The sequence below is a fragment of the Polypterus senegalus genome, chromosome 3 (assembly GCF_016835505.1).
Source record: "Polypterus senegalus isolate Bchr_013 chromosome 3, ASM1683550v1, whole genome shotgun sequence".
Classification (NCBI taxonomy): domain Eukaryota; kingdom Metazoa; phylum Chordata; class Cladistia; order Polypteriformes; family Polypteridae; genus Polypterus; species Polypterus senegalus.
In genome coordinates this window covers 233,443,913-233,459,826 of record NC_053156.1, presented here as the reverse complement: position 1 = coordinate 233,459,826, position 15,914 = coordinate 233,443,913, and the positions used below count along the sequence as shown (strand labels likewise).

Here is a 15,914-nt window from a genome sequence, read left to right as displayed (position 1 = left end):
CCGATGTCAATGACATTCTAGACATTGTTAACTCTACGCCCTTCACACACACAGGGGTTCGATGTCAACTCAATGAGTCTAACAGTCCTCCTGGCAAAGAGGGTCTCCCCATAACATGATGGTGTGTTTTGTCAATGTCATTACCCTCTACCCCTGGATATTAACTAAAGTCAACATCAGACCTCGACCCCTGCTGTCGACATCAGCCCTAAAAGAGTTAAACTCCATTTTTCAAAAGAGTACAAAACGATGTCTGTTAGTTTGAACATGCCAGTTTGAAACAAGAAGCAATATACTGAATATATGAAGTGCCATTAATTCCCAAGGTTGTGGCCCATAAGTTTCTGAAATGACACAGTGTACAGTTATTCATATCAGACCTATTTACAGTTTTATATTAACCTAACATATACACCTTGACACATGATGGAGGAAGATAGATATTCTACATGGATATGGGGGTCTGCAAACTTCATAAAAGCAGTAACCAAACTGAGTTTTGAATGCAAGGTTTCTAATTTAAATAAAGTGTGTGTGTTAAGACTCACTCAGACAACAAAGTCAGCTTATCATTGTAGACATGTTAGAGAAAGAATTTTTTCCAGCTTTTTTTTTTCTTTTACCTACCATCTAACCTTTCTCTTTCACAGGCGGATCCACATAGTGAGACTTGTTGCTCATCTTTCCATATGTCAGTAATATAATTTGTATTTATGCAAATAAAAATTGTAAAATAATTTAGCAAGAAAATGCAAGTATGAGGCTAAAACCCATATTTTCATTGTGCATTATAGTCCATTTATAAACCAATTTTGTAACCCACTTCTGCAGTTAATAGTCACAGGGAGCAGGTACCTATTCTGGCAGAATTTTGGCACCAAATGGGAAACTGCCTTGGAAAGGGCACTGGTCCATCACATGGCAGTCTCATACACATGTCTTAATATACTGTCTCTCTTATTATAAAAAAAAATCCTGGAAAGCAAAAGTAAGGCGACGATATGTGATCTTCTCGGAAGATCTCAGTAGACATTTAAAAGACCCACAAGACAAAAGAGATTTGCCATGGAGCGTCTCGTGGGGTCCGTAAACATGAGACTTGGTGCCAAGAGTTTGTCCCAGGGCTGTCTTGCAGGGACGTGGAACATGAGATTCTTGAAAGCATGCCCTATTTACAAAAGATATCATATAAGAGCACACCCATCAAAAAACAGTCAGTCGCAGTAAAAGCATGTAGTGCACACAGATCATGTGCTCTCAACACATATAAAGCGTATAAGGACAATATGAAGAATAGAGACCCAAAGGTTTTGGAGAGAGAAAAAGGCAGATAAGAGATTATGAAAACAATGGAATTCAAAAGGCTCAAACAAATGATGGCACGATACACATGCAGAGAAAGGTACAGAATATGAAAGCAGTAAAATTAGAAAGTATTGTAGCATCCCAGCCAGGTTGAGGCCTTTTTGGTTTTAAGTGGCTGTTCAGTCCGATTGAGGGAGGGCGGAGTACAGCACGGAAGACTGATAGTGGGGTACTGATTGATGCAGTGGGGGGGCGAGACGGGGGACGAGGGATTGGAGTGGGTGCTAGAAAGTTGTGTTTGGGGTTACAAAGTCAGCGACTGTTCAAGTAAAACATTTGTGACACTTTATCATGTCAGTTGGTACAGTATCAAAGAAAACATCGCATTACCGAAAAACAAAAGGTGATTAATCATCAGAACCAGGTGTAATTGAAAAAAGAGCAGGATAAAGCAAGGTCAGAAATAAAAGGCAAAGAGTAGACAACAAAGTCATTTCGCATTCGCATCATTCAATGCAAAAACGTGAATTTACACGATAATAGACCATATGTTATGAGAACCTGTGGTCCCGGAACAGTTAAAGCAACGACAAGGTGAATTTGAAAGAATACACAATTCGGTCAGGTGTATATTTATGATCACGGAGAAGCGATGCAAATTTTAACAGGCAAAAAGAAAGGTAATGTATATATTCCGAGAATATCATTACACATCAAAGGATATTGTGATATGCCTTTCGTATTAAAATGAGAAAAGCTTTTGCTATGACAATCAATAAATCACATGGACAAACATTAGAAAAAGTCTGATTATTTATTAGAGAAACAGAAACAATATTCACTCGCGGGCAGTTATACGTTGCATTGTTACAATGTGTTTCCAAAAAATATTGTTTTTAATGAAGCTTTTAAGTAAAAGTGCAAATAATGAAATTGAAACAATTCCAAAGAAAAAATAAATAAAAATTGTATAACCGATTAACCATACACAGGTATTGGCGAGCAAAGCAAGCAGAGGGCGAAGCCCCCTAGTATACTAAAATATGAACATTCCAGACACTTCAAAATTAGCATGCTAACCCAGATTGAACCTCAGCTCTAATATTAACCTAAGTAGGTATTTCACTATCAAACACATTTTATGGAAATTCTTTGAAAACTCCAACTGAGGGATAGAGTGTGCAGTAGATGGAGAACCAGTAGATCACTGATTTACCAAATACTATCTAATTTTATCTGGCCTCCTCTGAATACTAATCCAAATTAATAGATGAAAGCAAAAACAACCAATATGCACTTTATAGAACAGTATTACTAACTTGTCAAATAAAACATATGAGCTTCTGTATAACATTTCTTTGACTGTTAGCAATATTATTTTTTAAAGTTAAGTTATAAGACTACAGACTGAAAATCAGCTCCAAAAGTTTGTTTGGACAGGTCAGATGGTATTTCAAGACATTTTTACTGACAAGCAAATTTATGTGCTAAAAGTGGTCATTACTGGAACTTCAATAAAGAAATTTGGTTTAGACCAGAATATTTAGTAATTATAGACCATTTTAAAAAATATTTTTTTCTTTATAAGGTCCTTGTAAAAAGTAGCCCAAAAATGTCATTCTTTCCTTCAATTTCAAACAATAAATAGTACAGTTTAGCAGTAGCAGTATCTGAAACGACTGATCATTCCATACTATTACACAGGGCTGGCTACTATATTTAGTTAATTCTTATCAAATCAATTTTAAATCATACCAAGTTTTGTCGATTGTATTCCATCATTATCTCCTTAATTTAGATATGATGTTTCTCAGTGTTAACTACTTCCTTTAGGAAATGTGCTTTGTAAACATTACAAACAGTTTGTAACATGCAAGTGACACACAACTGTATTTTTCAATCAAGACTTTTGATATTTCTGGAGCTAATTGATTGCAGCAATTAAGTTATAATAATGCAAGCTTTTATTAATAATATTTATTGGTTTTGCTATTTTTACCAAATGACACCAAAATACTGCTTTGCTTATAAATATGCTTGAGGAAACATGAACATCGCAGTAGAAAATAAAAACATATTTAGAGTGAAAGAAATACACAACAGGAGCTTAGCACAGCAGAGGGCCCTGCTGAATAGGGCCCTGCTGAATCCCACATCATTAAAAAAGGTGGCTTACAGCTTTTATATTTTGGTTACTGATCAGTAATGTAAGTGAGGTCATGGTTGCTATCCCCAAGTTGAACTTACTTACCCATTAGAGCGTGTCAGCCTTAACTCACTTCAATTAAGAAAAGGAAAACTATAAAGACTTGATTTCTTACCAGATAATATTAAACAGTTATACAGGTAAGACATATATGGCTATCTAAATAGCTGAAAAAAGAGTCCCAGGATCAAAATAGAAAATTTGTCAGGAAAAAGAAAGCACATCTAATAAATGAGAAAAATGATTTTAATAATTTGAAATTCCTTTCATCGACTTTAATAAACTGGCAAGTTTGGAGGCAACAGCTTCAACTTCCTATATTAAATTAGTTTTAAGAATCAAAATCACTACAAAACTAATAGGGTCCCTGTATTATATTTATATAGTTGTCAAATTGTAAGAAAGGGTTGTGAATTATGTGGGAGATTCCAGAGTGTTTGAAGATTTCAAAGTAAGCTGCACAAACCATTTACAACATTCATGGTTATTGGATACCAGTTCAGTTTTATTGCCCACTACCTAAACATTTTTGACATGTTGCTGTAAATGTCTGATTGTATTACCACCTGTAAAAACTGTGTGTGACAGTTATTGTGGAAAATATACCATAGAGCCTTTACAGAAGTTGATTGTGAACAGCAGCACATACCTAAAGAATTTCCATGATGCACTCTAGAAACAGAGCAAAAGTAGTAATAACATTTCAAAACAATATATTTTGAAATAACTTTAAATAATATTTTAATTCAAATTAGATATACAACAATACTGCCATATTGTACTTATATTATTTAACAAAATTATATAGCATTTGCAGAACTAATTTTAGGAATTTCATCATCTAATTACATTATAAATGTGACTTTTTACTTTATGTTTTTGTCTTGTTTTAATTAACTGCATTTGTCCCTTAGTAAAAAAATTATGGGAAGGTGGATTATAAGGACATATTTTACAAACTTGATCTTTCTTCTTGTTCAAATGCACAAAAAGCTGAGCAGAATTATGTATGACAGGTAAGGTTGTATCTTAATCTTAGAAAAAGAAAAATACTAGCAAAATCTTAAATGTAGCACATTGTTGGAGTTACAAAAAAGACGAAGTGCAACATTTCATATAATATTCCACATAACGAAAAAAAGTGAAGTAAAAAAGGGAAAAGAATGCATCAAAGTAAAAAAATGGAGAAACACAATAAATTATATTTACATTAATAAAATTAATTAATTCATAGACAGAACACTGACAAAAAAAATATAAGAGTATTTATCAATCCTTAAGCAGACATTGTTTTATGTTTGTCAGAAAAATTCTTTTTTAGTTATTCAAAACTTTATAAAGTTTTAAACTTTATGTTGATAAACTCCTCTTCAGATCTTACGCAAATTGCACATTCCTTTAAATCACTTCTTATCAAGTATGATTTTACCCTCTTTATCCTTGATTCGGACACGTCCTGAAGAATACTTGGTTTCCTGACGTCCATTTGAATACACAGTCTTAACAGTTCCATCAGGGTACTCTCTTCTCTTGTATTGTGAAGTATGGATCTCCCGCTGGCCATTGCTAAATTCAACAGTCTTTTCTCCATTTCTAAAAAATATGGCCTCATTACTTATTATTATAGTTTAAATACTCCAAAACAATAATGATGTATAACTATATTTAGACATCATAAATATATTTATATAATTTATACAACGCCCAATGTGCAGAGACTGATGAATTCATTAAAAATACCACAGGTAACAAAAACATGGCATTCAATGAAAAGAAATGGTGATACATTTATTGTGTGAATGTAAACATCAGAAAGCTAAGGGAAATGTTTGTTATGTTCAGTGGTTTCATCATTTTGGCTGCACTCCCATTTCCTTAATAAATCTGTTACATAGATACATTTGTTCTATTATGTGGAGTGTTTTTTTTTTTTTTGGGCATGCACTGGCCTTCCTGTAAATACATTCAGATCAGAATCAGAGTCAATTCTGACACCTGTTGTTTTATTCAACATGATTAAGCCAATTATGTAGCATGTTTTTTTGTGAAATTATGAAATATGAAGCCTTTATGTGCAATGCTGTATTAAGCAAAGCAGTGCTTTCTTCCAACCCAAAACGTTGCTAGGATTATCCTAAGCAAAGTGACTTGGAAGCAAACATAACGTGTGAATAATGCTCTTAAAGTATATTTAGTCTCTGGGTTAGAAACCACCTGTAATGTGTTTAAGAAGTATATTCTGATTTATCAACATCATAGATTTTAGTCACCAAAACTTTGGTTTACCATAACCTTGTGTCATATATGTAATGGCTATCTCCTGTAGCTCATACATAGTTACCGTAAAGCAATACAAAGGCTTTTATCAAAAATGTGTCTGTTTTAATATTCTATTAAGAAAAAAATATTTACAGACTTACCTTTTACAGCAGTGCCGTAGAAATGAAATATCTGAGACTCAATGTAATACAACCTAGACTGTCAGTGAACTTCGGGTTTTAAATTATGTGTTAAACTTACTTGTCTAGCTTTACCACTGTGCCATCGGGGAACACACTTTCCTCACGACCATCAGGGTACAGGTGTTTTACAGTATGATCTGGAAATATGATTTCTTTTGTACCATTTGGGTGGTGTTTTTCTAGTTAAAAGAAAATAACAATAATATTCACTCTTACTGCTCTATTAGAATGTACTAAATAAGATACTGTATTTACACTTTAATTTCATAGAGAAATAATTTCTTCTCTAAATATGATACTGTTTCATTGAATCAATGTTCATAACCTCTTCAAAGTAATGTATTCTTTGTTTGCTATGCATTGGTTTCATATAAAATATTTATAAGTGTTACAGAATTCAGTGTTGGGAACCAGTTGCTTCTAGATGTGCACATCACTGCTGAGCCTCAGTTTCTGGATACAAAGGGTCATTTTAAGGGGATGCTTCTCTAATGACAAACAAAACATTACTTCTAGATCACCTAATATGTTATATGAAAACATTACACGTTTTTATAGTTTTTACACCTTAGCAGAAATCATCTTCAAAGATTGTAAAAGGTTAATTAGGTAAATGTTTCACTTATTCAGAAAAAATGTCAAATGACTTCCTAAAGTTGTGCGCGATATCAAGCTTAACTACACAATTACTCAGCCACAGTATAATTCCCTGAACAGAGTGAGGTGATGAGACACATAAATTTATTTGGACAAAAAGTGTCTTATTTCGACATAAATTTTATCTGTGTGCTATCAATGATAGATCAGAATGTATAAAGGACAGAATGACACTAAACATTAAGCAAAATAAATTCCTCACTCGTTTAAGTTCCTCTACTTTTTCTGATGAGGATCAAGGATCATGTTAATAAGATGCACAGGTGAACCCATGCCTTCACATCCACTTTAGTATACTCTAGCCTCTTTTAGAGAGTTTTCAGGCAAGCTGAGATGTATAAAGCCTACTGAATGCCCTGCTTATGTTTCTAGATTTCCTCCAAAAGGATCTTGTCTGGTATGGCTTCCACAATAAGCACCCATGGGAAGTCCACAGTCTCAAGTGGCTCATCTTACAGGAATCTAATTTCAGGTACTTGTACCTATAATACAAATATCTAAGCCAGTTCACCATAAAGTTGATAGTTCATGGTCTCTTTTTGCTTGAATGTCCAGAACATATAGCTGTAAGTCACAAATACTAAAGTAACAGGTAAAAGTTTTCTTATCAGCAACTCAATATCACTATGGAGCAACACTTTAAATCTACTCTAACTCTACGACTCTCATCCAAGAATTTATGAACATGTTTCCACTCTCCTGAGGCCTCTCCTTCTGGTGTACAGAGTAGGAAAGCTGTAGTCAAATAAATGTTGTACAAAAATGTGAAAGCAGATATACTGTATTTCTCTGTTGCTTTCCAACCTCCCACTGACAAAATTCAGTTGGCAATAATGAAGAATAAAAAGCATCAAAGAGTGTTCCAGAATCCAAAACTGTTAACAAGGAGATAGTACATAGTACAGTCTGATAGGTTCTCATACAAGCCTAACAGATAAAAAAAAAAGTTAAACTGGGGCTCTTACTGTAGCACCTGCCAACGGCTTGCTTGCCCCACCTAATCCTGTATAGTCATTATACACGCCTACCTACTTGAATTTACCCTAGCCGGGACACACAGGGAAAACAAGGAGAAAACAAAAAACATATACAAACCAAAAAACAAGGCATCAAAAAAATTTATTCAGAATGTATTCAGCAAACCATGTGCTTAATTCATAAACCAAAAGGTCAAAATCAGCAAAAAATGGCAAAGAAAACAGATGTTATGATCATTAAAGAAGATATTAATAACTGAAAGTTTACATTAAGATGCAACCTCTTCAACATGAAAATAACTAATGCAACTGCACCTGCCAGCAAATGCACATAGAAAGTGACAGAGAAAAACACTATTCAGCAAAGAATAGTATGTCAAACACAATGGATATTACTTAAAACAATGTGAAATATGTTAAACTAGCTGTAAGTTACAATCTCCAACTTTTTCCTCATCAGTGGAGTGATGTTTCATATCTTGAGTTGCAAGTTTCTTTTATAAAGATCTACTGCTTAAAGATCATTTCACCCATGCCTGCCATCCTTGCAAGTAATGAGCTCACACAGTGACTTCATGCAAGGTCTTTCAGACTGGGTCTGACTAGGATATGTGCATAAGTTAGCCACTGAGAACCTACCTAGTTCCAGGGGATGGCTACTAGTATTCCTATCCCATACAAAGTTCTTATAGCTTTTAAGTTAACCAACATGACTGTTCATTTTTGGATCACTCTTGGTTGTCCCCTCTTCTTATATGAATTTTACAAGGGTAAGTCTAAAACATGTCATGATTAGGTATGTGTGATTTTATTTTGTAAATTTTAATGTCTTGACTGCTATTTTCAGGTCCTTTTAATAATGGCAATTTGAGAGCCATCATTAGCACCACATCCAACATTTCTAGAGGTGTGGCTTGAAGGTTTGTGGTTCACAGGTAACTGATGCGACTCAATTAAAAGTCAGTTGGGGGCTACTTTCAATATCCAATATGCAGATTGGATATAAAAAAAGCAGAGTGAATAAAAAAAAATAATCATTAGGTTTTGTGCATTTTGCGAGTTTTGTTCAGTTTGACCTCTTTGCCTGTTTTCGTGACTTCAATTCCTATTGTTTGAATTTGGTAGTTAGGTTAATTTTTATTTGTTTTGGTTTCATTTTTTAAGTACTTCTCCCAGTTAGCTTGGTAAAAATTCACCTGTCTGTTCCTCAGCAGGATGCCAGGAGCACAAGACTTGTCACTAAAAAGTTCTAAAGATGACATTTCCACACTAGTATGTTTTTTGTTTAAAAATAAGACTCAAACTAGTCCAGCATTTTAAATCCTTGAAAACAGACTTTTGAAAATGATCCCTCAAGCTACATACTTCTGAAAATTCCAGACTGTAATCATGCTCTGAATGGTTTGTGCTTACAGAAGAAAACCATATTCCAATATAGCGAGTTGCATTTAATGAGACTTTCAGGAACAGCTGGGTCCCATGCCCGACGGGGACGCCCCGCTGCTTATGTTCTGGGGGAGCCGCCATGGGCAGTCCAATACCTCCCCCGGGACGCTTGGTGGCAGCCTCCCTGGCCGACGGTGATTCCCCAACCACCTGCAGGGCTCCATGGGAGATGGAGTCCTCCATAGCTTGGTTGGGGCCCGGGGTGGCCGTTAGGGGGGGCTGTATGCTTCCAACAGCCCGGCTGGACAATTCTTCAGCCCCACCCGGAAGTGCAATCAGGACCAGGTGGTCAATCACCTGGAATGCTTCCGGGTGGGCTATAAAAAGGGTCCAGCCACCACCACTCGAGGAGCCAGAGTGCCAGAGTTGGGAGGAAGGAGATGAAGCTTGAGGAGAAGTGGTGGTAAAGAAAGGAAAAGAATTGTTTTGTGTTTGTGCTTGTGCTTTGGGACTGTGTTTGGGCTGTGTGGCACGGGGAACACGACAGACTAGTGAGGAAGGCAGGCTCTATTGTAGGCACAGAGTTGGACAGTTTGACACCTGTGGCAGAGCGACGGGCGCTGACCAGGCTCCTGTCAATCATGAAGAATCTAATGCATCCACTGAACAGTATCATCTCCAGACAGAGAAGCAGGTTCAGCAACAGATTGCTGTCACTGTCCTGCTCCACTGACAGACTGAGGAAATCGTTCCTCCCCCACACTATGCGACTCTTCAGTTCAACCTGGTAAATGTTAACACTACACAAGATTATAGACTGTTATACCTGCCTCACCTGCCTCACACTCTCCACCTTGCATTTTTACTGTGCTTTTATTGCTCTTTAATTAGTATTGTTTTTATCAGTATGTTGCTGCTAGAGTATGTGAATTTCCCCTTGGGGATTAATAAAGTATCTATCTATCTATCTATCTATCTATCTATCTATCTATCTATCTATCTATCTATCTATCTATCTATCTATCTATCTATCTATCTATCTATCTATCTATCTATCTGTCCATCCATCCATCCTGTTAAGGCAAACATCTATGTCATATATGTTTTCTGTTATTTTAGTGTGGATGGAGACACATTTGAAAAGGCTAGACTTAACAGATGTCACTTTTGTATAAAAACACCATTTTTAAATTAATATGTAGTAGTGTGGATGTAACCTAAGGAGTGGGAGCACTACTAATTTGCCAAGTTCTCAGTCCTTGAGCTTTGCCTAATCATGCAAGTAATGGCTTCTCATATGTACATTAGGCTACAGAACAAATATTTCTCCAGATAAAATTTTAAAAAGTCATAAAGAAAAAGACCTTCTGCAAGTATGCCTTGAACATGTATTTGATTAATTTTATAATGGGCTAAGCAAATTTTAAGACACATATCTGAAATACTGTGTGTGCTTAACACTTACCTATCTGTTTGTTTGGAAATGTTAGCACTTCAAGGCCACTGGGAAAGGTGGTATGAGTTGTTTGAGCATCAGCATAGTAATAAACCTATATCCAAAAATAAGAATATATTTCAAGTATGAGCATTAGAGTTCATCTGTATGATTCTATAATAGTCAGGTAAGTTCACTAAAGAAAACATTATGCCTTACATGGCTGGAACAGCTTCTTGCTCTGTTCTATCCATTTACAATTAGTAGACACTTTAAAACATTATCCACCTCAAATGTGTGCAATCATTATATTGCATGAGTTGGATTTCGATTAAATGCTTCATAAAACTTATGCCCACACTATTATCTGATCTATGTCCACCGTTAGCAAGTTCAATGGTGCCATGTTATCAGGTTCTCTGTCCCTAGTTCTCAGTTTTTCCCTTTTCAGGAGTGTACCTCCAACTACCATCAATTACTCATCTGCATGTCTGATTATGACAGCCATACTGTATAAGGACTAATAAAAGGATCCGTGGGAGCCTCAGTTCCTTGAGGAGAGATTGTGTGAGTTTCCTCACTTGCTATTGGCCCTCCTCTTCAGTATTGCTTAGCTTTTTGTTTCTTGCCATTAGGTTTGCTCTTCATAGTTTTGGATTTTTTGGATTAGTTTCTTGGTCTTGTTAAATGGTGCTATTGTGAGCATATTGCTGAATTTAGTTTTTAAGTTCTTCATTTCAGTACTTGGGAGTTTTATTTTTCTTTTTAGCCTGAGGCAGTCATGCAAGGGAGAACTGCACTGGACTATGAATTTTGACTTGAACTTGAACAAATCGTCTCAGAATCATAAGCTTGTGGAGACAATTGTCTGGACTTAATATGTTAGAAAGTACCACACATGCTCCAATAAATGCAGAGTTTCTTATTGTCGCCGGTCTCTAATAAGCGACGGGCTTCAGAGGGGACGCGGCCAAATAGTAGCCAGTCTTTAGATAGTCTCCGGATATACCGGTTTCTAAAACTGCTTCATTTTAATGCCAGGTTGACCACGAGGTGGAAATATGTGCGCACCGTCATGATGTCTGATGGTGACATGGATCATGTCTGCATGGGATGAAATCTCAAATGAAATGATTTGGGAATCTTTCAAAAATTGTTGCATCACCAATTCTACTGACGGTAGTGAGGATTCATTAATTCATTGCCTCAAAGACAATCAGCTGTGTTTTGAAGGAAGAGAGAAATTGTTGGTGGCAACAATTCAAAGCGTCGTGACAAACCTGGAAGAAGAGGAAGACGATAGTGAACTGGACAACAATGAAGCCGTTATTGCAGATTCGGATGATGAATAACAGCAAAAGGTACAGAAAGATATTGCCATTTATCTTTAACAGTCTTATGCAGCATGTGAAATTCAAATAAAGTAGCTGTTTGTAATATTAGCCAATATTTTTATGTACCTACCTGTACCGACACGCGCAAAAAAATATTGCGTTCTGAAGGTTTTTGTTAATAATGGCCGGTCTCTAATAGCAGCCAGTCTCTATTAAGTGCAGGGAGCCGCTTCTAGTTTTGCAAATAAACGCCGGGGTCCTCTATTGGAGCATATACGGTAAAGTAAAATGGTGACTTAGAAGTTCTGCACCATTCAACAAATAGCCAAAGAATAAGCCAAAGCATTTTTTGTGTTTTGATGTATTTATTTTATTGTTTTTTGTATACATATGATTCTTATATATCAATAAACTGCAATATTTTATATCTTAATGGAAGCATGATTAATTACACATAAGAAGATTTTACAACGCAATCAAGGTAAGTTTTTGCCACTGTCAAAGCTGCTATACGTTCTTTAATGTAAATATAAAAATTTCCAAAGTTAAACACTTCTGAATAAACTTTGCAAAGGTAATCAATACAATTTGGATTGAATTGTAGTTAGGATCTAGCGGGTTGGATAATGGATGGATGGATCTTTGGAATTAGGACAGTTTCTAATGGCTGGGTCACTTTTGATTTAGAATAAAGTGGTGCTAAGACCTTCCTAGATGGTAAAAACTTTAGATGTGTGCCAGGCCTTTAAACCATAGATTGACCCAGCTGCAATTTTGAGTTAAGTACAGCCTAACTACTATCAGCTCTCAATTACACATACTATATTTTGCTGTCTCACAAAAGCAAATTTTGAAATATAGTTGTCCTAACTATAGTGTTGAAAACAAAGTAGCACTGGAAATTTAGAAATTGCACTACAGTGTGATTCAGTATAGCATTCATATCAAATTAAAGTGTATGAAGCTTGTGAAATCTTCTACCATTTCATGAGTGGGGACACTGGATCCAAGTGTTTACACTATGTAATGCTATCTCAATCAAATGCTTTAAATAGTATTTGGCCTTATTCTGAATTTTCAGGGTAAACTCTCTTTTAAGGTAAAGCTCTCTTTACCTTAGACCTTTCGGCAGTCTATCATTAATGTCAACACATAGAATAAGATTTTTGTTCACACCAGTATGGAAGGTCGTGTCTGTGTTGTGCATATTATTAAAGAAGGGACCACATCTGAAGCATGTGTGTATTTCTTCTAATTAAACATGTGACTAAATTACTTAGTAAATAAGCAAAACTGAAGAAGTGCAAGAAGCTGTCAAATTTCCCCAGTGGACACATACTACTGAAGTAGTTTTTAAGGTGTACAAGGGTTTTCTGCCTGCTAGCAGGACCAACATGTCAGACACTTAACACGGTTTGTCTTCTGAATATTTAATAAAAGCCTTTTCCCTAGACAGTCTCCAATTTCAACACAGTCATGACCTAGCAATTAATCATCATTTAGCAATTAGGCCAGTCCTTCTATATCAGACAGACTTCAAAAGCCACTGACCTTCAGCATTATTTCATCATGTCAGTCACTATCCATGAAAAATAAAAAGGCTAACTTATTCCTGCTTCTTTTATGACAGCAACTTGCAAAAAATGAATATCATGTCTGAGACACCAAGTAACTATACAATACAGAAGTGATAAATACATTCTTATACTCACCACTCTTTCGTCAGCCATGATCTTTTTCACGTCCCCATTAAAGAATGTTACTGTAACCGATTTCCCATCTGCTTCAATCTCTTTCTTCGTGCCATTACGGAACATAATAACCCTGCGACCATTGGAAAACAGCTGCTCTGTCTGAAGAAAATGAAAACCCAGTAGCTATCATATTGTAAATCGCCTGATGAGGTGCATGACTCTATCTAACACATGATGTTGGTTTGGATATGAAATATACTAGACTCACAATGTGACTATACAGGTGCATGTCAATGAATTAGAATATCATCGAAAAGTTAATTTATTTCAGTAATTCAATTCAAAAAGTGAAAGTCATATATTATATAGATTCGTTACACAAAGAGTGATATATTTCAAGTGTTTCTTGTTTTCATTTTGCTGATTATGGCTTATAGCTAATGAAAACCAAAAATTCAGTATCTCACCTGTAAAAGCCCAAATTGTACTGACATAAATCAGACCTTCATTATAATCAGGTCATTGTACAAAATAAGGAAATACACGAATAAGATAATTAAGATCTTAATTCTTTTAGAGTATTTTGTAAAACACGTAAATAGTAAAAAATAAACAGCTGGGTAAAAGGCTAAAAACAGAGAATATTAAGGAGATAAAATCCCAAAGACAATGTAATACTCTTTCTTTGCTCTCTGGGTGTGAAAGAGAAGTAGGTATTTATTTTTAATAAAATGATTACCTTAATGATATCAAATTTACTGCTTGAAATGCAGTCCTTTAAATAAACACAATATATTAAAAAAAGAATTTAGCCAAAAGATTTACTCCTACAAAAAGATCAGTGTTGTTCAATCCAAAGTATGAAACTGTTTGTAGGGCTTTGGCTTCAGGTCATTCCTAGTGTGTCATATAAAAAGCAGAGGGAGGCAGGACTTTTAAATTGTATACAAAAGTTTAATAGACACATTCTTATAAGTATATACTTTTGTAATTAAACAACCATGTAGTATTTTACCAGTGACTTCCACGTCATTTGAAATATGGACAGCAGTGATATTTTTAATAATGAATAGAGGCAAAATAATGAATTTTATTTTTTTACATAATGTTGACACTTTTTCTTTTTTATGCCAGTGTGATTTACGTAGTAATTATATATCACTTGAGTGTAAGAAACAGCTTGGCAAAAGAAATTTGAGCTACCTTCTCTGGTTAAAGTGTTACCAGGGATATACAGATAGACTAATAGACATGGCTTTTTCTCAGAATCCTAATTGTTGATGTTCCAAAACATGAAGAAAAGTGAAAAAGAAAACTATAGGTAAAATTTTTGACCTCCTTTTGTTATTTGAAAACTTAGCCTTAGCACTGACTAAGGGAGATGTTGAACAGTGTAATGTATTTAGTTTCTTTAAAAAATGTAGCATTTAGTTGATCAGATAAGCATTAAAACTATAGTCCTTTCAAACAATGAATTTAGCCAGTTTTAAGGAAAGGGTGGATAATCTAATCTAATCTCATCTATGCAGTTGTATGAGCTATGCATACACTCATTCATCTCATATACAAGTTATTCAAGCAGACTAAATATACATGAACATGAAAGTACATGAAACAAATCATTCACAACACTTTACAAAATTCTGTGTGTGAGGGGTGACAAGTTGATGATAGTTTTTCATGAACAAGCACACCACTGGAATGAAATAGCATAGGGTTAAATTATCCATCAGTGGGCAGAGATACCTGTGCATCTGACTACCAATAGAGAATAGCCAAAGGAAGATACTCCATAGGGGACACCTCTTGACTGTAAGGGCACACGTTCCCAGAAGGGAACCTAAGAGATCACTACTGTCCCAGTACCATCTAAGGGAGAATGTTGTCTGCCTGGCAGGTAATTTGACAGAAGGCTAGGTGTTGCAGAGACACAAGTAGCTGCTAAAGGGAGTTCTGAGTTCTAGTTTGGTGTTCCTGGACCGAAAGTTATGGCAGCCCCTGGCCCCCGATTCTGGGTTGTGGCTAGAAGTGACCTCAAAATGAGATTTAATGCCACCTCATGACCAGAAATTTTCCACTGGCATAAAGATAAAATTCTGGAGAGAGACAGAGAGCAGAAAAAAGGGTAGAAAGAAAGGGAGAGGTTTTATGAGTTTAATGTTTGTATAAGCAGGTGTAGCGAGGCAGTAGGTTTTCTGTTCACTTCTGTTTACTTTCTGCCTTATGTTCTCATTTTTTGTATTCCCCCCTGACTATTGTTGTTAATGAAGGCACCATTTTTGTTAACTGCTGGCCTTCTTTGCTTAATTCTGCATGAAAGGCTGCCATGAGGACCATCTCCTATGGCCCATTCAGTAATAATTTGATGAAGAGACAAATGGCTTCTTTAGGACTGGAGAAGTACAAGGCTTTTTTGAACACACACCATAACCCCATACTAAATGTTTCTGAGACTTGC

General features: G+C 35.6%; 1 protein-coding gene across 2 annotated transcripts in view; it reads right to left on the bottom strand.

Annotated features, from left to right (window-relative positions):
- Positions 1–4,773: 4,773 nt before the first annotated feature.
- Positions 4,774–15,914, bottom strand: part of si:ch211-140l13.3 (centromere protein J) — a 77,013-nt gene continuing 65,872 nt past the window's right edge. For both annotated transcript variants that reach the window (XM_039748762.1, XM_039748761.1), the window contains exons 17-20: positions 13,475–13,615; positions 10,459–10,543; positions 6,032–6,152; positions 4,774–5,104 (exon numbers count right to left, since the gene is read on the bottom strand). In XM_039748762.1, the coding sequence (XP_039604696.1) occupies positions 4,915–5,104; positions 6,032–6,152; positions 10,459–10,543; positions 13,475–13,615 (537 nt within the window). In that variant the 3' untranslated portion in view covers positions 4,774–4,914. The remainder of the gene's footprint in view (positions 5,105–6,031; positions 6,153–10,458; positions 10,544–13,474; positions 13,616–15,914) is intronic.